Consider the following 27,534-nt stretch of genomic DNA (forward strand, 5'->3'; position numbering starts at 1 on the left):
GTGTTTACTGGAATCAAAAAGCGGTTCTGGCAGAATTACAAAGCACAGAGCTGTATGCTGAAGCTTTCATAGCTTTTTTGTGATGCTTTTCATTAAGAGCAGTATGCTTAATATGCCACAGAAGCACCATGGAGCCTTTTGGGGGATGTTTAGGAGTCTGTATCTTTTTGGTAATGTCAATAATACGTTCACACTGACCCTGTCCCTATGGGAACAATTAGGTCAAGGTCAGGTTTAGTTGTCTTTGTGCCAAGAGCAATGCTTTCTTTGGCATCAGATCCACAGGCTGTGTTTGTTTTGCTGTCCTCTAGGCCTTAGAGAAAGAGCAGAGGGTTCTGTGATTTCTGATCTCCTCTCTATACTGTTCATTTGACAGGAACACCTGATTGAGAATGAAGTGTCAATACTGCGCCGAGTGAAACATCCCAATATCATTATGCTGATCGAGGAGATGGAAACAGCAACTGAGCTCTTTCTGGTGATGGAATTGGTCAAAGTAAGAGGATAGAGAGATTTTCTTGGTGCCTAGTCCTACAATTTACAATATCCTTGAAGGACCTAATCAGAAAAGTGTATTGCTGCCTCGTAACTTTCATTATTTATAATCACCAGTTTTAGTGGCACTTGTGTCATTTTCTGCTTTGTGCCAATGAGCCATCTTCCTTACCTTCATAGGATTGCACTGTTGATGTTTTGATATGTTCTTTTATGTATCCTTTAGGGTGGAGATCTCTTTGATGCAATTACTTCGTCGACCAAGTACACTGAGAGAGATGGCAGCGCCATGGTGTACAACTTAGCCAATGCCCTCAGGTATCTCCATGGCCTCAGCATCGTGCACAGAGACATCAAACCAGAGAATCTCTTGGTATGTCATCCCTGCTTTTTCTGTTCCAATGAATGCCTCTCTTCCTTTAAAAGGAGCATATGCAAATAATGGCATTTTACAGTCTATAACAATCCTGCATTATGAGACTTTAAATTTAGAAAATTAACAAGACTCGTGTCAATGACCATCAAATACTAATGGAGTTATTGAATTTTTCTGCATTTACTATTTACCAGATGTATCATTTCATTCTCACTCTGCTATAAAGAACTACCTGAGACTGATTAATTTAGGAAGAAGAGGTTTGATTGACTCACAGTTCCACAGGCTTAACAGGAAGTATGACTGGGAGGCCTCAGGAGACTTACAGTCATGGCGGAAGGTAAAGGGGAAGCAAGCACCTTCCTCACATGGTGGCAGGAGAGAGAGAGAGCGAGGAGGAAAGTGCCACACATTTTTAAACCATCATATCATGAGAACTCAGCACCACAAGAACAGCATAGGGGACATCCGCTTCCATAATCAAGTCACCTCCCACGAGGTGCCTCCCGCCACATTGGGAATTACAATTCAACATGAGATTTGGATGGGGACACAGAGCCAAAGCATGTCACCAGATAGAAGAAAATACATTTTCATTTATATTTTAATTGATGGTACTGACTTAAGGTGAGCAGGAAAATTATTTTATAGGGCAGAAAATTGTGAAGAATAAATTTGAGACAGAATTAGAGGCTCATAGGAGACACGAGTAGAATATGGGGGTTAATTTATTTGCAGGGAAGAAATTTGGAAATAGTCTAGTCCATTCATCTCCACTTTACAGCCATGGAAACTGAGACCAAGAGATGCCAATTTTTTTTTTTTTTTTTTCTTAGAAGTCTCTTTTATCCTATTATTCTACAGAATAAAAAGTCTTATTCTACTGTGGTATCCAGAGTTCTTCATAGTCTGATCTCAAGTTGCCTTTTCAGCCTCCTGTCCTGTTAATAACTCTTATCCGTCCAACCCAACATGGCCTAAGCTTCAAGCCATATTTAACTCACCTTCATGATGACTCTTGATAACTAGACACAGCTTGCTAGTTGGGAGCCAATCCTCGTGACCACGTTATAGAAGAATTTTAGGGAAACTGGTTGGGTGATTTGACATTTACACTCCTCCCAGCCCCCCACAAACACACATGACATAGTTGGCTTCTTTATTTCCGCCTTTCAGGGCTCTCATCTTCATTCCTGCTTGGGAGGCAAGCTTATCTGAGTTAATCCAAACACAGGTTCCTCCATCCTCAGTTTTTAATTAAGACTTGACTTACCAACAGCCTTACCCCTTCATTGCTTCTGTCCATACCAGTCCTCATTTGCAATGTCCTCTCTTCCAGCAGTGTGATAAACCATTCATCTTGTAATACATTGAGCAAAAGTTAAGTCTTCTTTAATGTCACCCTAGACTTTCTAGACAGAGTTCAGTCACAGCCACCTCGGGTTTCTGCTGCACTTGCTGTGGTGTTGTGATCTTTATCATATACTTGTCTGCCTCTTTGGGATTGTAAGTACCATGGAGGCAAGGTTTGTGTCTCAATTATCTTTATATCTCCAATGGCTTGGACAGTGCCACGTAAACACATAATGGACAGTAGAGTGTTTGCTCGCTGACCACTGACACTCAGCTAGCAGCTGGTGCTAGAGCATGAGGCTCTACAGCCTACTGTGAGCACCACACAAATAACTGTTGAAAGGAGTATGCATTGATGCACAGCTTCTGAAGCCATCCTGGGGACTTTTTATTTTTTGGCTAATGTAATCCAGAGTCAGTGTCTTTTCTTTTTGGTAATATCATTTGATGATTTCTGAGTGTCCGTTTAAAAGTATGTGAAATTTTATCTTACTGTCTGTCTTCTGCCTTGAGGGAATTATATTTCATTTCTATATGTTCTTATTAGGAAAAGAAATATCCCTGCTCTGTGTTAAAAAATAAAAGGGGCAGGGGGGATTATGGACTTGGTTTTATGAACTCTAACAAGGAATGGAGGAGACAGAGCTGTAAACTGAGCCTCAGGAGCAAAGTAAGGATATAGCGTTCTCTCCTCAAAACAGGCTTCTCACCCTCTGGGACCTTGCAGTATGCCAGGCTCCTTCACTGTAGAACTGAGTTTGGCCCGGGCTTCGCAAACAAAGGCACGGGGCTTCTCCAGGTGTGCCCAGACACAAACACTGGGGCATTCATAAGGTTACCCCCTTGACTGCTTCCTGTTCTCCACAACCTGCCTTGCCCCACTGGCTCCAGTTACTGCATTCTCTGAAAATATGGGAGCCACAGGTTCCCAAGGAACCCCTGGAGCCAGTCTGTCCAGCAGCCCTGATTTAAGGCCCAGCAAAGGTGACTGAGGTGCTTGTGAACTTCCCTGTAAATCAGGGAGTGTCCATTTCCCAGCTCACAGATCTCACTCTCAACTCCTGTTTCTTCTCTTTTCCACTCAGAGTTTCTTAATATATGTAGAGAATCTGACACCACCTCCTTTTTTCTTGTCACACATCAAGGATGGATAATGTTTTTCACTTCTTCAGGAGAATTGGCTAAAATTTAAAAAATTTAAAAGAGTGAATAATGTAATGGGGATTGATGTCTCCAACATGATGAGTCTTGGAATGCAATCAGGAAATCAGAGTCACACTCCTCACTGAGTCTCACCTGGCCTAGATGAGCATCCACCCCTTCCCAAACCTACAGCAGCCCCCTTGTGTTAGCCTAGAAAGGGAGGAGAAGGAAGAGGATAAAACTGACCTCTGGAAGAGGCGAATGTGTGATGTAGAAAGGCTCTGTCGAGCCTTCAGAAACAACCTTAGCCTCATATATCTCAGTAAAATGTGTTTGCCATCAAAAACCTAACTAGATCACTCGGCAGTTTCTAGATTTAGTCAGCAGGTTGGTATTGGCCTGGGAGGAGAGGGTGCCACTGAGATACTAAAAGTAAATACCCAGAGTGACTGTCGGCCTCTTCTTGCTCTAAGAACTAATTCAGTTTTTAAACACCAGAGCATTCAGACATCTGATTTGCATCCCCCTCTCCGGTAAGCAGCATCATAATTTAAAACCCTGCCAGTGGAGATGTATTGGTAGCTGTGTCAGGGAGCACAGGGGTGGCCGTTAATGCTGTGAGTTACAGCCTGGTGGTGCCGTGTCAGAGTTAACTATGAGAGACCAGTGATAAATTCAGGTTGTCCAGGAGTTCTGGGGATAGGGGAGAGAAGAGAAGAGGGTTGGTTTCTCATATTTGAAGTCCTTCTAAATCATGAAGTTGACATTTTATTTAGAGAACATGCAGTGTTCATTTTGTATGTGGGATCTGCATTCCTCGCATTTTTTATTTTTGCGTTCTGAGAGCAACTTTTGACAGAAGCATCTCACAGCTTGTGGTGGGGCGTTTGAACACTGCAGGGCTGGAGTTTTCACCGTTGTTATTGTTTAAATTCACTCAAAATCTGTAAGGAAGTGCAGGCTATAGTCAGGGTTCTGGCAGGCCTATCCAGTTATTTTTCAGATACCGAATCTTGCAGAATGGTGCTGTGGAACGAATAATGGTCCTGGCTGGAGCCCCTGCCTGGCCATATGACTAGTAACCTGAGTGCTGTGCGCCTCAGTCTCCTCATTCGTAAAATGGAGGTAACAGTTCTCTTCCTAATTGCCCAGTGGGGTGGCTCAAGAAGACCAGTGACATAATGTTTGGAAGAATTTTGAAATCTTCAAAGTCCTCGAGAATGTCAGTTTCTGGGGAGACCTGAACTCTGCCAGAGAGCCTTTGGAGTCCCTGTTCATCTAGTCACCTCTTTATTAAAGGCAATTGTTTTTAAAGCAATGCTGTATATGTCTCTGTATCTATCTAGAGAGATATATATGTATAATTTCTTCCTGCTTTGAAGACAATCTCCCACTAAGATCTGAAATGTATTCATATTAAGACATATTTGCTTCTGTGTCTAGCATTGAAGAGAGATGAATCAGATAAAATATGATTTCAGGCTTGTCTGCCCCTAATGACACTTCCTTTTTGATGTTTAGCCAAGGAATATCACTTGCACAGACATAATTCAGCAGTTATAGACTGTTCAGTCCCTTTCTATTTATGCTCCTGCGTCTGACTGAATTCTTTATAGAGGATGTGAAAAACAGGACTTCTGGGACTTCTGAGTATCTGTCAGCAACCTTTGAATATCCCTAGGCATCACTAAATGGAGTCTTTAAAATAAACACTATTTTTCAAAAATTGTACCTAAAGAGTATGTTTTTAAGTTGTAAAAACAAAATAACAGTGACATTTATAAAACTTTTTGTTTTAACTCTCATGATACAGACAGTTAGGAAATTGTGCTTATAACATTCTTATCACTGTAATTACTTAGGAAATTTCTTTCCAAAGTCTGGGTTTTGGTAAAAGCATTATAAATTCTAACTATAATTATATCAGATTGTTCTTGCTAATGTTTACATTAAACATAATGGGTGGAAAGTTTTCCTAAGACTATGACGTGACTAAGAATCTGGAATCCATTACTTTAGGCTGAATCATTCATATCTTTGGAAATGTTTCTGCTGACTTGTGGGCTGACTCAGAGTTGTAAATATCTATGAGGAACTCAAAATCTTCATCATTACTCCTGTGAACTTTAAAGTCAAAGATATGTGTTAGGGATGTATATTCAGTATGTAAGACTGGAAAACGTTATTCAGATAGTAAAGGTGAAACATATTCTTATTAAATGGATAAGGACATCACAGGTAAGGGAGGTATTTCACCGCTGTCCTTTTTAAAATGCCTTTAAAACTTGGGGAATTACTGGCCTGGGGGAGCCTTGTGGTTCTCCATGCTTTTTACTGATGACTATTTAAATCACTCCCCCTCATTAAGTAGCAGACTAATGGATGATGTTGCTAACATGCTTATCTTGAAAAAACATCATTTTCTAAATTTTTCTCCTTCTACAGCTAATAGTAGTTGAGATAAATATCTGGTTCAGCAAAATGTGAGACAAAGCAAACTAAATATGCTTAAAATAGAAAAATAGAAACAGGCATTACAATGAGTATAGACTAGACTAGGTCTCTGCAGCAGTTTATTCTCTGAAATTCCATGTTTTCAAAATGGACATCCAAGAGACAAACAGAGTGTACACTCAGGTTCAGGATTGCATGGTGAAACCTGAATTATGCTGTCATATGCACTTGTTTGCTTCCAAAACTATCCACTTAGAATGTAACTTTCTAAAGTTATATTTATCCCATAATTTTGCTTATATATGAAATTATTATGAAACCAACACATGTTCATTGTAAACATTTTAGAAACCACTGAACAGTATAAAGAAAATTAATTTAATCCTTCATGCTACTGCTTAGAGATAAACTTGTTAACATTTTTGAGTATTTTATATATAATTGTGCCTTTTTTAACTCTGTGTAATAGTGACTGTTTCCCATATGATTAATATATTTGAAAAATACTTATTAGAAAGTATGTAATATTTTATTATGGTAATGTATCATAATTAGTCATTGCCCTGTTACCCATTTATGTTGCCTTTAGTTTTTAAAAGTCATAGACAAATTCTGAGATTAGCATCCTTGGGTCCATCTGTATTCCCCTAGAGTAGGTTTTGAGAAGTAGACTTTTGGGTCAAAGGTTATAATTGATATAAAGAAATTTGCTATATATTGCTGAAATGCTTTCTAGAAAGGTTCTTTAAGCATAAACAGTCACATCTCCACCAGCATTTTTAAACCTTTTCCAATGTGATAATTATCTAATCAGCCAGTCCTTTCAGGAAATGGAAAGAACATTTTTAATTTTTTTACTTTTATTTTTTCGCCTTTATCATTACCCACAAGGAAGGAGCATTTATTGAGCCCTGTTCTGAGCTTTGTCTCATTTCACCTTCACACCAACTTCACAAGGGAGGTACTGGCATTATCACACTTCCTAAATGAGGGAATGTGCTCAGAGAGCTTATGTGACTTTCAGAAGTCACACAACCAGATGTGTGGACTTGTTATGGAAGTTCAGACTGCCTGATCCCAAAGGTCATTTTCTTTCTAAACTTCTAAGGTTTTCCCCTATCTGATATTTATATTTAATCATTGACTGTCCGGACAACAAGGACCCCGTCGCTGCCCCCAATTTTATTTTCTGAATTAAACATGCTAGTCCCGTGGAGGTCACCAAGTGCTTTGGTGGACTCTTAATACACCATTTCTTGGGCTCTCAAGTATGTCACACACAGTAAATGCTAAATAAAGGTCAGTTTCCACCTCCAGGATTAGAGGCCTCTCTCATGCCCATCAGGTACACACCCGCCTACACCCTAACTACTGTGTAAGCAAGCACGTGTGTTCATTGTACTTCTAGGTAAGGAACTTGCTGCAAAAGTGGAAAATATTTTTTCCCAATTTCACACAATTGTGCAAAATCTCTGAAGAGAAAAAGCGCTTTAAAGCAACAAAGATAAATCAATGGTGTTAGAATCACAAGGAGGGGTCGGACATGGTCGCTCACGTCTGTATTCCCAGCACTTTGGGAGGCTGAGGTGGGCAGATCTCGTGACCCCAGGAGTTCAAGACCAGCTTAGGCAATATAAGGAGACCCCGTCTCTACAAAAAATAAAGAAATGAGCCTGGTGTGGTGGCATGTACCTGTAGTTCCAGCTACTTGGCGGGAGTTCGGTGGGGGAAGGATTACTTGAGCCCAGCCCAGAGGTTGTGGCTGCAGTGAGCTGTGGTCATGCCACTGCACTCCAGCCTGGGCAACAAAGTGAGACCCTGTCTTCAAAAAAAGAATCACAAGGAGAGATTTCATTGGAGTTTAACAGTAAATGTATTTGTGTCCTTTCTGCCTCATTCCAAGAGCCCTCTTGCACTTGTTGAGGAAAAAAAACCTTCTGATGGTTGGTTGATTTCTGTTTCAGGTGTGTGAATATCCCGATGGAACCAAGTCTTTGAAACTGGGAGACTTTGGGCTTGCTACTGTGGTAGAAGGCCCTTTATACACAGTCTGTGGCACACCCACTTATGTGGCTCCAGAAATCATTGCTGAAACTGGGTAAGACTTCTGGTGGCCCTGGTTAGTCCTTGAACTTTGGTGAGAAAGGTCTGTTTTTGTTGCTATTGCTGCTTCTGTATACAGTTGGTGAGAAAGGTCTGTTTTGTTGCGGCTGCTGCTTGTGTATACAGTTGGTGAGAAAGGTGTTTTGTTGCTGCTGCTGCTTGTGTATACAGTGCCTCCTGTGAAGGTGGAAAATGGAAAGAAGAGAGAGTCTGTTGCCTGCACCATGATTTTGACCTCAGGAAGCAGACTTTATGCTTACCTGGTCAGAGCCCTGGCCTGGACTTGTGTCCCAAGGCCTCTCTTGAGAATATGGTAGTAGTCAGCAAGACTGTGGTTAGGTTGGCAGAAACAGATGCCTTTTTCTAAAGGGTGATTCATTCATCTCTATGTGAAATGAAATGAATAACACCAAAGTAATCCTTTTCCCAACGATTAAAGGCAATACTGCAGTACCATGGAAGGTTGTTGGGAGTCATCATTTCTCTCCCCCTCACCCACTTTGTTTTCCTAGCTATGGCCTGAAGGTGGACATTTGGGCAGCTGGCGTGATCACATACATACTTCTCTGTGGATTCCCACCATTCCGAAGGTAGGCGGTCTTTTGGGCGACTGTATTTGAATTGCAAATACTCTCCCTTGGGTCCAGAAGCAGACACTTTGCTCCTGGCAGTCAGGACTGTTTGGTCACTAAAAATGCCAGTTAAAAATTACATAAAAAACCTTTCACTTTTTAATTTACAGCCTATTAATGTGTATTCTCATTAGCATACTTTAGATAAGTGAGGTGAAGGCCTTTGCTTTGTGTTTGGTTGGTCCTCTGAGTTTTCAGTGTTCATTCTTTCATAAAAATAAACCCATAATACGGTGTCTGCCATGTCCAGTTTCTCCATTTTTTCAAATGACAGCAAAATTTAAAGAGCCTTGTGAAGCAGTCGGAATCCTTCCAGGTGTGTCGTCTTCCAGTTCTTCGTAGTGATCTCGCACACTCAGTTATAACTGAGAGCAATTTTTATATCTTTCTAAAGCATTCAGCTGTGTTCTCATAGAAACAGGATCTGTTTCTTCTTAAAATTCATTTTATTGGTTCACGTGACATTTAATTAAGAATAGAATTACAAACACTTGTGGTATAAATAGGCCTGGGAATACACAGACTGACTGAGTCTTGGTAACCATTTGCTTCACCTGGTGGGAGCAGAGCTGGCCCCTGACAATGGTCAGGGTGTGTGAGCCAGGCACGGAGCACACTCTTTGGCCCGGCAGTCTTTGCGCAGGAGATGAGTGAGGGGCTTCAGCCACAGCTCTTTTGATGAGTTTCATCTTCCCCTCTGGAGCAAATGAGTTACTCTGAAGCAGAAGTTCATCTAACCGTGCATGTTCTGTTTTCTTCTGAGTTTTCTTGACCTCTTTTAACTTTAATCTCTTCCTTTGTTCATTTTGTAACTCTCTAATGAGTAGCTACTGTGTACCAGGCATGATTTTAAGTGCTAGGAATACAGTGGTGAACAAAACCTGAGGTCGTGGTTTCTCTTAGTTTATTTGACTAGCCATGACAAAATACCGTACATAGTGTGGCTTGTAAATACCAGAAAATTCATCCTTCCAGTTCTGGAGGTTGAGAATTCCAAGATCAAGGTACTACAGATTTGGTGACTGTTCAGGGCCCACTTCCTGGTTCATAGAGAGCCGTCTCATCACCCTAACCACATACGGTGGAAAGGACAAGGGAGTCTCTGGGGTCTTTTGTAAGGGCACTAATCCTATTCATGAGAGCTCCACCCTTAACAATAGCATGGCTGCCCAAAGGTCCCATGTCCTACCACCATCACAGTGGGGAGTAGGTTTCAGCATGGGAATTCTGGGGAGACATGAACATTTAGTCTATGGCATGGTGTTTATAGTGTTGTTCTGGGTCAGTAAGTGAAAAATGGTTTTATCTTCTTTTCCCTTCAACATTTTATTATGAAAACTTTCGAACATACAGAAAAGTTGAAAGGATTATCTTTTTAACATTCTCAGTTTTTCCATTGAGTTGAACAATTTTCTAATTGGCATTGCGGTAAACATAAGACTGACAGACGTTAGTCTCTACTTTTGAAAGCCTTATGCTATAGATAAAGACACACCTCACAAGACTTATTGATCAAAGAGAATAAGCAGAGCATGAGGGAGTGCTTAGTTCAGGGATATCACAAGGATGTAGCATTAATGAAAGATGTAGCATTTGAGTGAGACCTTTGTGGTATTAGTGGAGTTTTTATAGGTGGAAAGATACTTTCATCTGGCCGTCAACATCATGGTCTTCCACCAAAGTCGTTGACTAGGTGGGTTACACAGACTGTAGAATTACTGCACATTTCAGTTAGCTTTTGCTGAGTAACAAACTACCCCTGAAGTTAGGAGTATGAAACAATTGCATGGATCAGTTGAGTGAATCTTCTGAGCTGGCTGGCTCAGTGGGGGCTTGATGGTCTAGGATGGCCCCACTTGCATGCCTGGTAGGTGGCTCAGTGTCCACTGGGACAAGAGAGATGACTTGGCCCTGTGCTTTCATCATGCAAGCACTGTCCTGGGCTTCCATGAGAGTGGATGCAGGATTCCCCAGCAGCCAGAAACAGGGCAAGTTCTACTCCCCGAGCACTTCCTCAGTCTCTGCTCACCTCACACTTGGTGTGCCATTAAGCAAATCAAGTCAAACCCAGAGTAAATGTGGGAGAAAATGAGCTAAGTACATAGTGGGAAGGGAATAATTCGTGGCCATTTTTACAGTCACACCAGGCCTTGGCTGGTCTCAGTGATGTCATGTTTCGGGAGTTGGTCAAGTGAAGAAGGGGAATGCATCTTGATGACAGGTGATCCTGGGCCAATTACAGCGGAGTTCCCTTCCCTGGCTAACCCAAGCTGGGATCAGCTGGGAAAGGGTCTTGGGGGATGAGTTTGAGGACTGTGTGCTCACAACTCCCTCTAGTGTTTCCAGTTGCTGGTGCAGCCTGAGAATTTTTTCTTTTCACTGCTTTTTACTTTTTAACAAAAGTGAGACGCAAATTGAACAGGATGTATTTATCATGGATTGATACTGAATGGGAAGCAGCTTTTTTGTGGGGTCTAGAGATAAGTTTGGCTAATCAAAAGCAGTAAAGCTACGTTCTGAAGGCTGCTGCCCTTATGTGCTGCCTTCAGAAGCAGGCCATAGACCTCCAGGTAGCTTTTAAAAATTAAGACAATGCTTTCCCTCTTTTATATCATATTGTGATGAAAGAGAATCTGTAATGTTAAAAACATGTTACTAAAGTGTCTTCATGGCATACAGCAACATTCTGGGTAGATTTTATAACCTACCATAATACAGAAATGTATGTCATAAATTACCGAAATGGTATATGGTAAATAAATTTGGTATAAAATAGATTGTCTACATTTGTACTTAAAAGTCTTTCAAATATTTCAAAATAATCTCTTTGTTTTATACAAAAGACAACTTTAACCCAAAGCATTTAAACTAAAATTGTTATTTGGAATTTACAGTTTTAGCTTCTCTGACTGTAGCATCTTTCGTTCTTTCTCTAGTCTTTTTATTTTATTTTATTTTATTTTATTTTTTATAGGCAGGATCTTGCTCTGTCACCCAGGCTGGAGTGCAGTGGTGTGATCACAGCCTACTCCAGGCTCAAGGAATCCTCCCACCTCAGCCTCCCAAGTAGCTGGCACTACAAGCACACACCACCATGCCCAGCTATTTTTTTTTTTTTGTAGAGATAGGGTCTCACTTTGTTGCCCAGTCTGTAAATTTTATTTTTTAACCTTTTTAATTTATTTTTTAAAAGACAAGGTCTCTGTTGACCAACCTGGAGTGTAGTATGATCATAGCTCACTGCAGTCTCCAACTCCTGGCTCAAGCAGTCCTCCTCCCTCAGCCTCCTGAGTAGCTGAGACCACATTGCAGTGTTGCCCAGGCTAGTCTTGAACTCCTAGCCTCAGGCAGTCCTCCCACCGCAGCCTGTCAAAGTGTTGAGATTATAGGTGTGAGCCACTGCGCCTGGACCATCTCCCTCTAGTCTTTTTCAACATCAGATTCATCATTACCGAGAAGGAGATTGGTTTTTCAGAGGCACCCAAAATTTTAGTTGTTGCCTAAGCAAGTCTGCTCTTAGGGTCACTGACAAAAAGTATCATTTGTATGACTATACTGAAGTTTTTGTTTCTCTTAAAACACGCGCAAAATGCTCTAAGTGGAACGTTTGAACATCATTTGGGAAATAGCTTACAACATTTTCAGGTTTACCTTTTCTGAATTTTAATGCTTTGTCGTTGAAAAGAGAGCGTGTGCACAAACTCTCTTGTTGTTTTTCAAGTTTTTCTTAATGGACATTTTTAGACTTAACAGCACCTTGGTCCAAAGGCTATATATTGTTTTAGAATTTAAAAGTGCCCTGAAGGATCTCAGCTACATTGCGGAGTATCAGTGTGATACCAAATCCAGTGTGGATTTAATCAGAACAGTTTTTCTTACATGACTGCTAAGAAAGATAAATTAACTTTCTGTTTTTCTAGTGCAGGGCAGGCCCCAACTGTCAAAGCTCTTGCAGCTCACAGTGGATACTTCGGGGTCTCATTCTCATTGCTGAGACACCCTATGGTTTTGTTTGTTGACTCAGGGTATTTTGCCAAGAACCAGCTGCTATAAATGACTGCTGCGCACACACTTCCAGCTTTTTAGCTATTTATTAGCAAAAGCTATATGGATTAACAAAATATAAGATATTTGAGATTCTAGAAAAAAATAAGGGAGAGGTGAGTGGAATAATAGGTAAGGATGACTAAAAAGAACGATTGTGGAAATAGCTCATTTTTAATATCTTTTTCTAACATCATATGTTGGAGCCCTCTGGTTTTCTGAAGTTTTCCACTAAATCTAATAATCTTAGATGTATTCTGTACTCACTTTGAAGGAGCAGTAAGCTGAGCTCACTCAGCAGGGAAATAACAGTGAAAAGGAAAGAAAACATGCTGACACTAAGAAACCTGTGGGCATTCACAGGAAATCACTCTTTGGGATAGTGGTGGGAATCTCTTTCTCTTGCCTGGCCCAGTTATCTGTCCTGACTTTTGCTCCTCAGTGTGCCTCTTCACCAAACTCCGTGGACCAATGGGTGTCCATTCAGCTGGGCTTGCTCTTAAATGTCTTGAATATTTACAAAGCTCAGAAACTCGACTCTTTTTTGTTTGTTTGTTGTTTGTTTTTTTGTTTGTTTGTTTTGTTTTGTTTGAGACAGAGTCTTGCTCTGTCACCCAGGCTGGAGTGCAGTGGTGCGATCTCAGCTCACTGCAGCCTCCGCCTCCTAGGTTCAAGGGATTCTCCTGCCCCAGCCTCCGGAGTAGCTGGGATTACAGGTGTGTACCACCATGCTTGGCTGATTTTTGTTTTTTTTTAATTTTTAGTAGAGACAGGGTTTCACCATGTTGGTCAGGCTGGTCTCAAACTCCTGAGCTCAGGTAATCCACCCACCTCGGCCTCCCGGAGCGTTGGGATTACAGGCATTACCAGCCAACTCTACTCTTTGTAATAGAACAGGAAGGAGGGAACCGTGTCATCACAACAGCCCTAGAATTTGTGTCTAGACACTGTGCTGAATGGTCTGTTTCTCAGCACACCATGCTTGCCCTTGTTCCCCTTTGATGGGGTTGGTAGCAAAACCCCAAAGGCTGGGTGAAGAAATTCCAAGAAATGTTTGCACACTTGCCAGGTAATACTTAACTTGCACTCCTGGATTTTGATGTTGACTCCAACAGGCCATTCTGAGCTTTCTTATGGGGCCTTGTAATGGCCTGGAAAGCTAATGATGCTGTTCCTCACTCTAGCCATCGATGCACCCACCAAGTGAGGGGGCTCTGGAGGTTAAGTTATTTGGGAGGTTAGGGACATCTTTCCCAGTGGTGTTTCCACATTTTGATGACATTCAGGAGAAGTCAGGTCAGCCTGTATTCATCAGGCACTGACTGTGTGAGTGCGCCTCCGAGGGTGGGACGGTCAGGCGCAGGTGGGAGGGATGCCCCTGTGAGCCACTGGCATGGGTTTGCCTCAGCCTGTGCCATTCTGCCTGGTGTCTTGGGTTGGCCCTTCCTCTCAGACTGAGCTTAAAGTCAGTTTCCAACAGCGAACTAATTATTTCATGAATGTTTTATCCAGATCCTGAACTCCTTATAACTTTTTCATATGTTGGCTGTTCCACTGACCTTTGGCTATTAAAGTGGAAAGAAGAAGGGAAAGGAGATCGGACTCAGATTTTCTGCCTTTCCTTTCTTGTTGCCATGATAGTTTTGAGGGCAGATGCTGATTTTTTTTTTTTTTTCCTGAAATGAGGATTTCCATTATTTGTGGATTCCAATATTTTCTTGAGTGTGTGTTTGTGTGTGTGGTAAATATATATAACAAAATCAATCATTCTCACCATTTTTAAGTGTACAGTTCAGTACCACTAAATACATTCACATTGTGTGCAAGAATCACCACCGTCCCTTTCCCGAACTTTTCCATCTTCCCAAACTGAAACTCTGCGTTCATTAAGCAAATGTTTGAGTCGTTGTCTCTGTCTCTTTAATTCCTCAGCCTATGGAAATGTTCTTTGGCTCATTGTCTAAAAGGAAAAGTTCTGTCATTACAAATGGAATTGAGATACATAATTGAGATATGGAATGCCCAAGTCAAAGCCAGAGACTGGACTCCTTTCCCCACGCTTCCCGTGGGCATTTTGTTGAAAAACTCTACGGTGACTTTGACTTTTCTTCCATTTCTTTGTCACTGGCTTAGCGAGAACAATCTCCAGGAAGATCTCTTCGACCAGATCTTGGCTGGGAAGCTGGAGTTTCCGGCCCCCTACTGGGATAACATCACGGACTCTGCCAAGGTACCCTCCAGGCCTGTTTCTGTGGGTTGTATTACGTTGTGGGGTCCTCACCCATTCCACAGGGCTGTAGCTACTCTTGGTATTGCATTGCAGAAAGCTCCTTGGCTTTTATTGTGTGGTTGTTCTTTTAAGTTCATCCTATGGTATGGTCTCTGAAGTTCTTGGCAAAATTCTTAAAGTTGGACTGGCCGTCTTTCCGGTTTCCCTCCGTCCTCTTGTGCTCCTCTAAGCTCTCAACATCCATTATTTCATTTACTCGAGAAATATGTATTGGGCACCCATCGGGATACAGGGATGAACTGCAGAACACACTGAATTGCCAAAAGGAGAAATACTGCAGTTTTAGACTGTGGAATAATAACAATGACCAGAACTCTTAGGTGAGAACATCTTAGTTTCATGTGGACTCAGGAGAGACCATCTCTTCTTTTGCACTGCTTATAAGGCGTTAGGAGAGTAGGTGTAATCACGTTTAAGTTTGAATCAGCTAACAGCTGTGCTGGCTCTTCTCTGAAGTGCTTGCTACAAACTCAGATTTCTATATTTATGCTGGAATTATCTTCTTTCGTGATACTGAATTATCTCCTTCTCTGTGGTCTTACTTGTTTATTTATTTGTAGGAATTAATCAGTCAAATGCTTCAGGTAAATGTTGAAGCTCGGTGTACCGCGGGACAAATCCTGAGTCACCCCTGGGTGTCAGTAAGTACCCACATTCCCAGGGAATGGGCATCACTGTGCTCTGTGGCCAACAGCACGGTTCCTCACTGTGATGTTTACACATGCAAACGTTATGCATCCAAGCTCCATGATAGATAGAATGTCTGTCTTTCCCATTGAGCAAGTAGCATGAAGATGGCTCCCCAAGAAAGCAGTTGGCACCAGGGTCCCAACTGCCCCGCGAGTCACCTGGGCAAGTCACTGTCCCTTTCTTGGCCCCAGTTTCCTTATCTGCAAAATGGAATTGGCCACAGTGCTCTTTTAGGAGGCTCTTCTCTCTCGTCTTCTGTGGTTCCAGGGTTTGAGAGTTTCCAGGGTTTGCCCTGGAGATGAGCCTGTTTCAGACTCTGGTCTCTCTGCCTTCAGGGCACGTGCTTTCAGGAGACCTCCTGCTGTTGATGGGGAGGCTGAGACATGGTCCCTTCAGAGCTGGGTGGAGACACGTGATATTGACTAGAGTTCCCTCCCAGAGGCTCAGGTGGTCTCTGGGAGGGAAACACCATCCAATAAACGGGGACTGTGGGAATTACATTTCTCCCATCCATTTCCCTCATTGCTGGGAGGCTCCAGGAGAGTGAAGTTAGTTTAGTTAGCCCAGGGCTTTGTTGACTCGGGTTCGGGAGCTCCCTGTGCACCTCCACTGTCCCCACCCACTCGCCATCCGGGTGCAGTCTCTCTGGACCCTGCTCGCTGCTCTCTTGGGCTAAATGATGTGGCTCTTGGACCAAGTAGCTAAGATGCCACATTTTTTTTTTGTTTATTATAAGCAATAAAGACTAACAACTAAATGAATTCTTGATTAAAGTGAAAAACAATTACCTTTGATGCTTCCATGGGAAGGATCATACTAAATCGTGTGCGTTGGGTGAGGGTCTCAGTAGCCTGAAGGGTGTCCTGCTTTGTGTCCCGGGAGACCTGTGCCCTCTCCTGGGCCTACTCTAGTACTGAGGGGCAAAGGGAATGGTGTGGGGTCTTTCTGAGGGCCTGGGACTGCTGAATAACAATAGTTATTTTTGAAAGATCATTGTTTCCCTAATTCTGTGGCTAAGAGGGGCCCATTTAGGAAGAGGTCAGGAGGGTGGGGCTGGGAGGGAGACTCTTAAGGAAAAGACAACTAAAACGGGAGGATGGAAAAAGCATTGTATTTGATTCTTTTCTTTCCTGTAGGATGATGCCTCCCAGGAGAATAACATGCAAGCTGAGGTAACAGGTAAACTAAAACAGCACTTTAATAATGCGCTCCCCAAACAGAACAGCACTACCACCGGGGTCTCCGTCATCATGGTGAGTGGAAGGTGGCAGCATCTGGCCTGTCTGTGGAGCCGGCCTTGAAGTGTTTGAATTAGATAGCTGGGAGCTGCCCTCACATGGAAGTTGGTGCCTTCCATGGTCCTATTTCATACGGAGATTGGCTTGGCATGTGGAGGGCACTCGTCTGGCAACTCCCCGGCTTGGGGCACTGTGTGGAGGGGCTTGTGCAGGGACCAACAGGGCTGGTCTGAGGGGTCCAGGTGCCACGGAGCTCCCGGCCGGGCCCTCTGGGCAGCTGCTTCTACTCTTGTCTCTGCCTTCTCATCTAGAGAGACTCCCAAGCCCTGGTGAGATTTGTTGTGTTAGGAATTAACTCCCTGCCTACTCAAGGCCTCAAAAATAGATGATTAGAGATGTGAATTATTCTTTGAGACTTGGCATAAGAAACAGCCAAAGCTAAACAAATTTCAGTTTTAAAAAAATCAGTGTTTTCTAAAAAACAGTTTGGGGCTTTTAAAAGTACAGAACCAAGGAAAAAATATATATATATATATTTGTTTTTCAGGGTTAACAGTTTATGAGATGTCAGTGACAATGATGGCCTTATTTTTTCAGCCTTTCTTCCAAAATGTTTCTTAAGGCAACTTTTCTAAATACATAAACACAACAAATTAAAATGAAAAGTGACATGAGAGTAAATGAATCAAAAGGAAAAATCATTGAACCAGAGGTGAGGGCAGCACACCGGCAGCAGCTGTCCAGGCCTGAGCCAGTGCGACGCTGGGCTGGAAAGCCAGCTCCCTGGGAGCAGTGGAAGCCAACCAGCCGCCCAGGCAGGGACCTCGGTTCCCCCCACCGCACTCCCGGGAGCATAGAACAGGGGTGGAGCTGCCTTTCCCAGAGCCAGAATTGGCTGGAGCGGCTTTCGAATCAGACCTGCTGAGGTGATGAGTGTCTGAGTTTCACATCTGGGCCCCCCCGTGACCACATTGAGTTCTGACAGCTAAGGATGGGCCATCTCCACAGCTCTGTCACTCATACTTGGGACAGGCCTCTCGCCCTCTGGGAAGGTCCTCCTTGTTTCCTCCCCAACTAGAAAGGAAACAGTGGCATATTCTCATGGTGCATGGTCATCTGGGAGTCTTACCTAGGAAGATGCAGGGTCCAGATAGAAGCTGTAAGGAAGCCACACACATAACCCACATCCCCCCAACCCCAACACCCCCCACACCCCACATCCCCCACACCCCCACTCCACACACCCCACATCCCACACATACCCTACACACACCCCACACACACCCTATACCCCACACACACCCCACACCTCACACACACCATATCCCCCACACCCCTACACACACCCCACATCCTCCACTCCACACACCCCACATCATCCCCACCCCCCCCCACCCACCCCACCCACCCCCCCCACTGCCCACTCCACACACCTCACATCCCCCACACCCCACTCCACACACCCTACATCCTCCAACCCCACTCCACCCCCCCCACCACCCCACAACCCCCACTCCACACACCCCACATCCCACGCATACCTTACACACACCCCACACACACCACATCCCCCCCCCCCCCCCCCCCCCACCCCCCATCCCCCCCCCCCCCCCCCTCCACACACCCCACATCCCCCACACCGTGCACATACCCTACACACACCCTACACACCCCACAGCCCTCACACCCCACTCCACACACCGCACTCCACACACCCCACATCTCCCACACTGCACACAAACCCTACACACACCCCACACCCCATATCCCCCACACCCGCCACCACCCACATTCCCCACACCCCCATACCCCAAACCCCCACATGCCCTACACACATCACACACGCCACACACTACATACCCCTCACACCCCAACATACCCCCACAACCCCCACACACTCCAACACATCCACATACCCCCACACATCCCACACCCACACCCCCCAGCACACCCCACACCCCAACACACCCCACTCACCCCACACCCCCTACGAGCATGCAGCACTCTGTTACATGGATTGAGCATCCACCAGGTTCTCAGCACCCACTGGGCGTCATTCTCTTCTGTCCCCGGGGTGGCTGCATTGAAGTGGCTGCTCTCTGTGTGTCCTTGCAGCTCCCCAGCTGCTCCCCTGCCAGAAAGGGTGCTCTCCATCTCTCTCCAGACAGAGCCTGAGTTTGCAAGCTGAGTCTTTTGATGGCTTGCAGGACTTTGGGGGCGCTCTGTGCCAAAGCAGTGGGAAGACCTTTTGAGTTGTAGTTTCCCTTGAATTTTAGCAGTGTTTTGCTGAAAGCCTGAGAAAGTCCGAGTTGTCAAAGAATTACAGCGTAGACACTTTGAAAAGAACCATCCTGATTGAGCCAACAGCACGAGAATGTTTCCAGCGATTCCCTTGCGAGAGCTAGCATTGATGGATGGGCTCAGTGGTACATAGCCTCGCCGTGCGCTGCGTTGTAAGGCAGCTTCTTGGAAAATTTAGAAGAATAAAACATTAAAAATTGGCATACTCAACATGTCATGAAAAACCTTGAGAGATTGGTTGGGATCGGAATTTAATAACCATATGAAGTCTTCTGAGAGGAAGAACCTTTAACCACCCTGTGCCCAGGGCTTTGGAGAGTTTGCTCAGAGACTGTGAAGGGAGTCGTTGCTGGGGTCACTTTTTGACTCAGGGGCTCAGATAGGAATCAGCGGCCGTAGGCCTGTGCCTGGCCTCGTTCTGTCTGGCTCTGAGCTGACGTTCTGGAGTGATTAGCCGTTCTACAGGCTCTGTCCTGGATAATGACGCTTAGACCCCCTCAGACAGAACCTATGTTGTGTGGTTTACAAATACCATTTCCCATTTGCTGATGAGGAGTTCAACAGTCAAAAAACAAACCCCTGGGCTCTGACAGGGTGTTTGTGTAAACGAACAACCCTCTTTTGTTTGCAGTTCTGATGGCGATTGTGAATGTTGTGTGTTTACGTGTGTTCGGTAGTCACTCTGCGCATGTTGGCAGGGTGTCCCTCTAACCCCGTGTTCCCTACACAACTCTGCGGGCTGTTAGCTCGGGGGAACTGCTGATGTCATGATCCCATTCAGGACCTGCAGGAAAATTCAATCAGGCTTGTCTCTGGTGACACCCATTCTCGATGGCCAAAACACCAGCCTGTGAATTTTGGGCTGTCCCCAAAAGCGGGAGAGGAAGGCCTGCTGCTGGTCCTCCCCTGGCGCAGGACCCGGTCCGGGGCATGGTTGTGTGGGGGAACTCGCGACGCTGCTGTATCGTCCTCCTCATCCTCATCCTCCTCACGTCACTGTGCATCTGTGTGTCCTGTCTTCAGGAACAGTTTTAAGTGTTTTTATATTAAAAATAACCTCAAAATGACTCTCCCTGGTACTCATAACTGAGACTGTGGGGCCAACCTGGTTTTCTGCAGATACAAATGATAGTGGAAATAGTGTCAACCGACTGGAGGTTGAATCATCAGACAACTGCTGTGTCACCTACAGATAGGACCTTCCCATCTGCTGTCACGCTGGTGTTCTCACCCCCAGAGTTGGGGCCTGAGGCTTCAGTGAGAAAATTATGGGCTAGGAATTGGTCCATAAAGGTGAAAGAAAGTAAAGTTGATGGTGTTATCTGCGTTTTATTTGACAGTTTGATTTGACAGTTTGAGAGGCACCTCAGAGTTTCCTTCTTTACCCCGCTGAGACAGTGGGAGAGCCCGAAGCAGAATCCTGGTATTCACCATGCTGTGCCCGACCAGCGCACCCCATCCTCAGCCCCTCTCACGCCTGCATGCTTGTCTCAGTTTCTCATGCCGCCGTCCGGCTCTCAGCTGCTTACTGGTGTGGGTCTTCTGTACCTACTCACATCCTTTCCAGCCAGCCAAGCACGCCCCTGGAAAACTTCATTTTAAAACTTCTCAGCTTGCCACCCACTGCCTGCCTTTCCAGACCAACAGCTGGTGAGAGCACGGGAGGAGTCCCGTCGTTCTGCCAGTGCTGTTTCCCACTTAGGTGAAAAGTGGCTTTTTGGAAAGGGCAGCTTAGGATGGGTGCCTTTGTGAAGGTTTTTGTTCTTTCTCCAGCTGCGTTTCCAAAGATGAGTTTGTATCAGTAAGTGTACTCTCAGCCAGCCTTTGGGATAAGAGATCATTTAATGGGCGAGGCCTTGGTTTCAGGCAGGGCTGAGGTGTGGAATTACAGCTCCATTTTCTTGGACTTGTCCTTAGCATGCGTAAGAAAGGACAGAGCAGGGTGCACGCAGGACGGCCTCCCATGTACCCCGGGGGGCTCGCCCGGCTGCAGAGACCAGGAGAGACCATCTTGTGGCGGGAAGGAAATGCCGAGAAGCCGCCGTCACTCGGCGCCTGTGGTGCAGACTTGAGAAGGGACGGATTCAAGGGCATTGCCTTCTTCGCTGGGGGATTATGCCTTGTTTCAGGGGGAAGTTGGGGAAGGATTTGGGTTTATGCCTTAATTTAAGAATAGACAAAACTGTTTCACTCGTGTTGCTTCTGTTGAAAGTAAGTCTAGTTTCTGTCCCTGCTTCTCTCCTGCCTTCTGCCTCTCCCGCCGCCTGCATTGCTTCGCTCTGGCTAGGTCCAAGGCCATGGTATGTACTAACTGCACTGCCAGCCTGCCTTCTGCTGCACATGCCCCTGTGCTCCTGACAGGAAGAGAAAAGGAGAAATAACGGGGGCGGTGGGGGATGGTTTTCTTGTACCCAGGAGACCTTTTGTGGTAGGAAAGACCTGTATGCTGGCTCTCTGCTTCCCGTGTAGGTGGGAGCATCTTTTAGTGGAGTTTTCCACCGTTACCCTTTCTCCAGGTAGTTGAAATTGTCCTTGGAAATTGTAGAGGTATGGGAGTTTTGTTTATTGAGACAGGGTCTCGCTCTGTTGCCCAGACTAGAGTGCAGTGGTGTGATCCTAGCTTGCTGTATCCTCAAACTCCTGAGCTCCAGCCATCCTCCTGCCTCAGCCTCCAAGTAGCTGGGACTACAGGTGCCTGCCACCATGCCCGGCTAATTTTTAAATTCTTTGTGGAGATGGAGTCTCTCCGTGTTGCCCAGACTGGTCTCAAACTCCTGACCTCAAGTGATCTTCCCTCCCTGGCCTCCCGAAGTGCTGGGATTACGGGTGTGAGCCATCGCACCTGGCCAGAAATAGATGACTGTTCAGCTTGAACTTGGCAGGGCCGGTGGAGAAGCAGCCGTTCCACAGGTAGCCTCAGGTGCCCTGAAGGCAGCCACCCAAGTTCATCTTAGAAAGCCCTGTTGTTGATTCTTATTTTCTCCAGACGTTTTTTGTTGTTGTTAAAGTACTGAAAGAACCTCCAGTGCATGTTCCCCTCTCCCTCCCCAGGGTAGTTAGATTACAAAATGCCTCCTGGCAATTGTCCCTTTCAGCTAAAGGTGCCTGGGAACTGCCATCTCCTTCACTTTTGGGAGGCCCAGTGAGATGGCAGCTTGATGGACTTCCCTGGACAAGCAGGAAATAGAGAAGGAAAAAGGAGAACCAGGCTCCCTTCCCCAGCCAGGCTCAGAACGCAAGGTGACTGCCTCACATCTTTGTGGCTGTTTCTCTGTTCCTTGAAGAGCTGAGCAGATTTAAAAACTTTCAAGACGTGTCAGGATAAGGAAGCTTTGCTTCACGTGAAGAGAAGACAGGTGAGGAGATCCTGGAGGATCTCAAAAAAGGATAATATGGCTCCATCTGATTCCTGGGCCTTTTATAGACTTCACAGCCACTCAGGTTGTTAGAAGGATTAATTATTCACAGGACATATGGGTAACTTTTCAGTTTGTGACAGAGAACTTTCTTTGGAAAAGTAAACTGTCCAAGACCGAGCACCCTCGTAAGGTTTACTTATTGTCTCAGAATTCTTTTGAGCTTAAGGTCTGGGCTTGGGCTGAAGCAGTGAGAACCCAGGCACAGCCCAAAGCGAGAGAAGACAACAGACACCCAGTGTTCCCTGGGCTGCCAGCCTGGGTCAGGGTAGGAGCAGAGGTCGCGGACAGCCCCTTCCCCCGGTGGGTTCCCGAAACCATTGCTCTCCTGTGAGGCTTCTGTTAGAGGCTTGGCGTTATTTCTCCTCTTCTGTTTCTGAGGCCCGTGCATGCTCTGTCGTGCTCTCCGCTCGTGGCAGCTGGGACCCGAGCCTGGGCCTGGGTAATGTGTTGTCTCTGCTGTTTCCTCCTCAGAACACGGCTCTAGATAAGGAGGGGCAGATTTTCTGCAGCAAGCACTGTCCAGACGGCGGCAGGCCTGGGATGGAGCCCATCTCTCCAGGTCCTCCCTCAGTGGAGGAGACCCCTGTGCCTGGGGAAGCAGTCCTGGCCCCCACCCCTCCGGAATCTCCCACCCCCAACTGTCCTCCTGCTGCCACGGGTGGTGAGCGGGCAGGAACCTGGCGCCGCCACCGAGACTGAGCCTCCTGCAGACGGGCAAAGCCGCCCGCTGCCACCCAGGAAGCCAGCCCTCTGCTCAGCCTCGCCGGCCTCCCTGCTGCAGGCCTCCCTGTCCTCACCGCCTGCGCCTGAGTTCGCGGGTCCTTCGCAGGCCGCCTGGGAACCGGAGCCCGGCGTGCCGGAGCCTGGCCTGGTGCTCTGGGCTCTACCTTCTGGTTCCTGGAGACATCAAAGGCTGCATCCGTGCTGCCAACAGCTGTTTGGAGAGACTCGTTCCAGATCATCCCTAGTCATTTTCAGTTTGTTGGACATTTTACAGCTTCACCAGGAGAATGTGCAACTTTATTCCAGCATTCGATGCATTTTTATAGAAACACTTTGGATGAACCAAGGCCTTTTCCTTATTTAAATAGACTCAGAACGCTCCCTTTCTTTTCTTTTCTTTCTCTCTCTTTCTTTCTTTTTTTTTTTTTTTTTTTACAAAAGACTCAGAATTGCGTTTGTCCTTTTGTGGATGTCCTGTGGCTAAGAGGAGTGGCTTTCTAATGGAAGAAGTGAGCGCCTGAGAGGACGATTTGGTCTTTGGACGTGGATTGCAGGCTTTGAGAAGCGCTCAGATGCCCGATGCTGCGTGCTCAGCCATTTGGCTTGGGGCGCTGGGCTCACCGGAGACAATGCTGAGTATTCATTTGTACACAGATGATGGGAGAAGCCACTTCTTCCCTGGGCATTATGGGTTTTCCCCAGCTCTTCCCACACGTGTGTTAGGAAATGCCTGTGAACCTGCCCTCTGGGTTTTTTAATGAGAGGCTTGGCACACGCGGCACCCAGCGGCTGCTTCTCCACAAGCCAGCGACTTGCAGAGCAGAACAAGCTCCGCACCTGAGCCCCGGTGCCTGCTTCCTCATCTGCGTTTCATCTGGAGCAGGGCAGGTAACCACAGGAGGAGGCGCGCCCCAGGCAGCCAGGACTGGGCGGGAAGGTGCTCCCTGGATATACTCTGTGAACCTTCTGGAAGGCTGCTGGCAGTTTTTCCTTTTTGTCCACCACCCTGCTCTTTTTAATAATTGTACATAATCCGTGTATTTGTTTTACCTGCTCATCTTCTAAACTGGTGGGCCCTATAGTTCATTCTCATTGTTAGATTTTGCCTTTTACAAGTGTACCCAACCTGCAATAAACTTTTCCCTCTTGAAAAAAAGTAATCAGGGATGGGCCAAGGTGTCTGTGTTGTCGTTTGGCCAAGGATGTGTGGAATCAAAGTTCTCCTCCTCAGCCCAGGTTCCAGCAGGTGCCAGTGGCTGTTTTGCAAAGTCTCAGGGCCACTTGGGGAAAAGAGGAAGTTTGGGGAGAACACATATGGAAAGGTGTCTTGGTTGAAGTTTGTCTGGTTACAGGTGCAGAAGGGGCATGGTGGCTCAGGCCTGTAATCCCAGCAGTTTGGGAGGCCAAGGTGGGTGGATCACCTGAGGTCAGGAGTTCAAGACCAGCCTGGCCAACATGGCAAAACCCCATCTCTACTAAAAATAGAAAAACTAGCCGGTCGTGGTGGCGCATGCCTGTAATCCCAGCTACTCAGGAGGCTGAGGAGGGAGAATCACTTGAACCAGGGAGGTAGAGGCTGCAGTGAGCTGAGATCATGCCACTGCACTCTAGCCTGGGTGACAGAGTGAGAACCTGTCTCAGAAAAAAGACACATCACAAAAGCTCAAGAATAAATGGTGTGCCTGGTGTGTGACAGAGGAACCTTACGAACCAGGAGCAGAAGGGGCAGAGAGTTGGGGCAGCTGTTCCCCTGTCTCTCTCTGAGGTTGTGTGGTCTCCTGTCTCTGCTTTTTCCAGTGCCCTGTCAGCTACAGCTTTCTCTGCAAGACTCTTGTTTCTGTTCCCTCATAGTACCCACTGACCTGTGACTTAGGTTACCCTCATACTGCCTCTGTCCCCAACTTTTCAAGGCTTTATAATCCCAGAGCTTGAAACCATCTAACTTGACTCTGGATCTTCCAGTTCAGAGAGCTGAAGGAATGAGTCACTCTCATGGGCCAGGCGATGCAATGAGTTCTGGGCTGGTGCTGACCCCTGATCTGGTCCAGAGGTCGGCCACAAGGTGCGGTGGGATGGGCGGGGAGGGGGGTTGGCGGGTGCGGCAGCAGTGGGCTTCCTAGTCCCACAGCTGTAGCAGGGTCAGACTACAGGAGGATAAGTTTCAAAAAAGCAGTGATGTATAGGTCTAGAACATTCTGCTTGTGCCTCTTTAGTTACAGGGCAAGCTTTTTCTTAGCTTTCAATAGAAATATTTTTGTTAATGGAAGGGAAGAGCTAAAAAAAGGAAGGAGAAAAATGCAAATAGCAATAGAACAAGGCCTCTGGCACTGATCTGAGCCCCAGACCCATCTCCCACTCTCGAACTGTGAGGTTCAAAGAAAGATATCTGCTAAAGACAAGAAAATAAGTGGCCGGGCAGTGCCAGTCACTGTCAGGATGCAGGAGCCTCTTATTGGTACATGCCTCCGTCTTCTGTGAGGGTGGAGACCAGAAGTAGCATAAACTGGCGGGGGCGGCACTGCCTAGCCGTCCTGTTAAAATGGTTATGACCCCAGGAAAACCTACAGAAGTATGTGGTGCTAGGGGAGCAAACCAAGAAGTCAAGTCACACGTCCAAGGTCATAGAATTAGCAGGAGGTGGAGCCACGATACAGTGTTAGCTTTTGCTGACTCTAAAGTGCATGTTCTTTTTGGGGGCGAGGGGTTCCCTGTCTATTCTAGGCTAAATCAAGGCCTGGAGGGGAGGAGCTAAATAAAGGTTCTACTACAGGCAGATTGTTCATCGCCCACTTGTTTAGCAGACGTTTATTAAGCTGTAATTCTGTCTCAGAATCTAAGTTAAATACAGGCACTTAACTGCTGCGCTCCTCAAATTCTGCGCAGAGATAATGGCGTGGGCTGTTTCATGTTGATTCCCTTACTTGAGCCGGGCCGAGTCTCAGCCGTTCATTTTCTCTCTCTTCCTCTCGCCCTCTCTTCAGAAAGGTTGCTATAACAGAAATGTATTGAATATATAAATTGAAGGCATTTGGCAAAACTTCCCCAGAATATCTTCATGGCTAAAATGGTGAAATGTGAATTAGGAGATGGTGAGGACAGCTCAGGGCAGATTCACCATGTTGAAAGCAGGAGTGCTGATTGATGTTGTCTTGGAGAAAGATCTCTAGAACAGTTTGCTGTCCCACAGAAATATGCAAGCCACAGGAGACAGCATTTCCTAGTATCATGTTAAAAATTTTTTTTAAAGAAACAAGTGAAATTAATTTTTATAGTGTATTTTATTTAACCTAATATGTCTAAATACATCCAAAGTATTATTTTGGCATGTAGTCAATACAAAAAAAATCCCTGGGATGTTTTACTTTTTTTGTTCTAAACCTTTGAAATCTGGTGTGCTTTACATTTACAGCACGTCTCCGTTTGGACGGGGCACGTTTCAAGTGTTGAACTGTGGTTAGTGGCTGCCAGGCTGGACAGGGCAGCTCTTCAGCCAGCCTGCAGCTTCAGTCTTTGTTCTTAACCTTTTTTTTCCCCCCATATGATGTGAATAACAACTTAGAAAGAATGCTTTTCTGTTTTTTTTTTTTTTTTTTTTTTAAGGCATAGACTCATTTAAAAGGATCTCAGCAGGTGAGGATACTGACCCAAACCCATGGCATAGAAGTGAAGTGTGAAGTGCTGGGATTCGATTCTGTAACTACCCGAGGCAAGGCCCTGGCCTGCAGCACGGCTGAAGATCTGGGCATGGAGGATTTCAGTGATCACCCCGTCATTAGGAGCCAACATAGCTTCTTGAACATTAGCATAATCTTAGCTGTGTTATGAGAAGCACGGGCAGATCCCAGGCAGTACTAACCGGGGATGGAGTTCTGTTCTGGGGACCTTGGTGCGTGTGGTACAGAGAAAGCAATGATCACCTGACAGAGGACAGCTGGAGTAGTGAGGGGGTGTGAATCCTGGCAGCCAAGGACTGGTGGAGAAAACTGAGGTAAGAGAAAAGTCAAGGCACATTTGCTCAGTGTCTTTGGCTGTGTGAAGGACTGTTCCGTAGAAGGGGGTGCAGCGTTTTTTTAGTTGCTCTGGATGGTCAGCCTGAGGTCAGCAGGTAGGGGGCACAAAAGGTCAGATTTGAGGGCAGAGTGAGAGTAAGCTTCTAGTAACAGAGCAGCCTAGTCACAGAATCAGCTGCTTTCTAAAGAAGATGATCATGACAATGGACAATCACACAAGTTTACAGCTTATGGAGTATTTCATCCCATCTCACTTGAGATAT

General features: G+C 45.6%; 1 protein-coding gene across 5 annotated transcripts in view; it reads left to right on the forward strand.

Moving 5' to 3' along the window:
- Positions 1 to 24,433, forward strand: part of DCLK2 (doublecortin like kinase 2) — a 178,269-nt gene extending 153,836 nt beyond the window's left edge. For 4 of the 5 annotated variants that reach the window (XM_025386569.1, XM_025386573.1, XM_025386572.1 and 1 more), the window contains 8 exons: positions 377 to 496; positions 722 to 868; positions 7,786 to 7,919; positions 8,437 to 8,514; positions 14,734 to 14,830; positions 15,451 to 15,531; positions 16,717 to 16,833; positions 23,010 to 24,433. In XM_025386569.1, the coding sequence (XP_025242354.1) occupies positions 377 to 496; positions 722 to 868; positions 7,786 to 7,919; positions 8,437 to 8,514; positions 14,734 to 14,830; positions 15,451 to 15,531; positions 16,717 to 16,833; positions 23,010 to 23,237 (1,002 nt within the window). In that variant the 3' untranslated portion in view covers positions 23,238 to 24,433. Of the gene's footprint in view, positions 1 to 376; positions 497 to 721; positions 869 to 7,785; positions 7,920 to 8,436; positions 8,515 to 14,733; positions 14,831 to 15,450; positions 15,532 to 16,716; positions 16,834 to 20,459; positions 20,543 to 23,009 lie in introns of all 5 variants that reach the window. The other variant, XR_003119558.1, reaches the window with a different exon arrangement.
- Positions 24,434 to 27,534: the final 3,101 nt, after the last annotated feature.

This window comes from Theropithecus gelada, chromosome 5 (assembly GCF_003255815.1).
Source record: "Theropithecus gelada isolate Dixy chromosome 5, Tgel_1.0, whole genome shotgun sequence".
Classification (NCBI taxonomy): domain Eukaryota; kingdom Metazoa; phylum Chordata; class Mammalia; order Primates; family Cercopithecidae; genus Theropithecus; species Theropithecus gelada.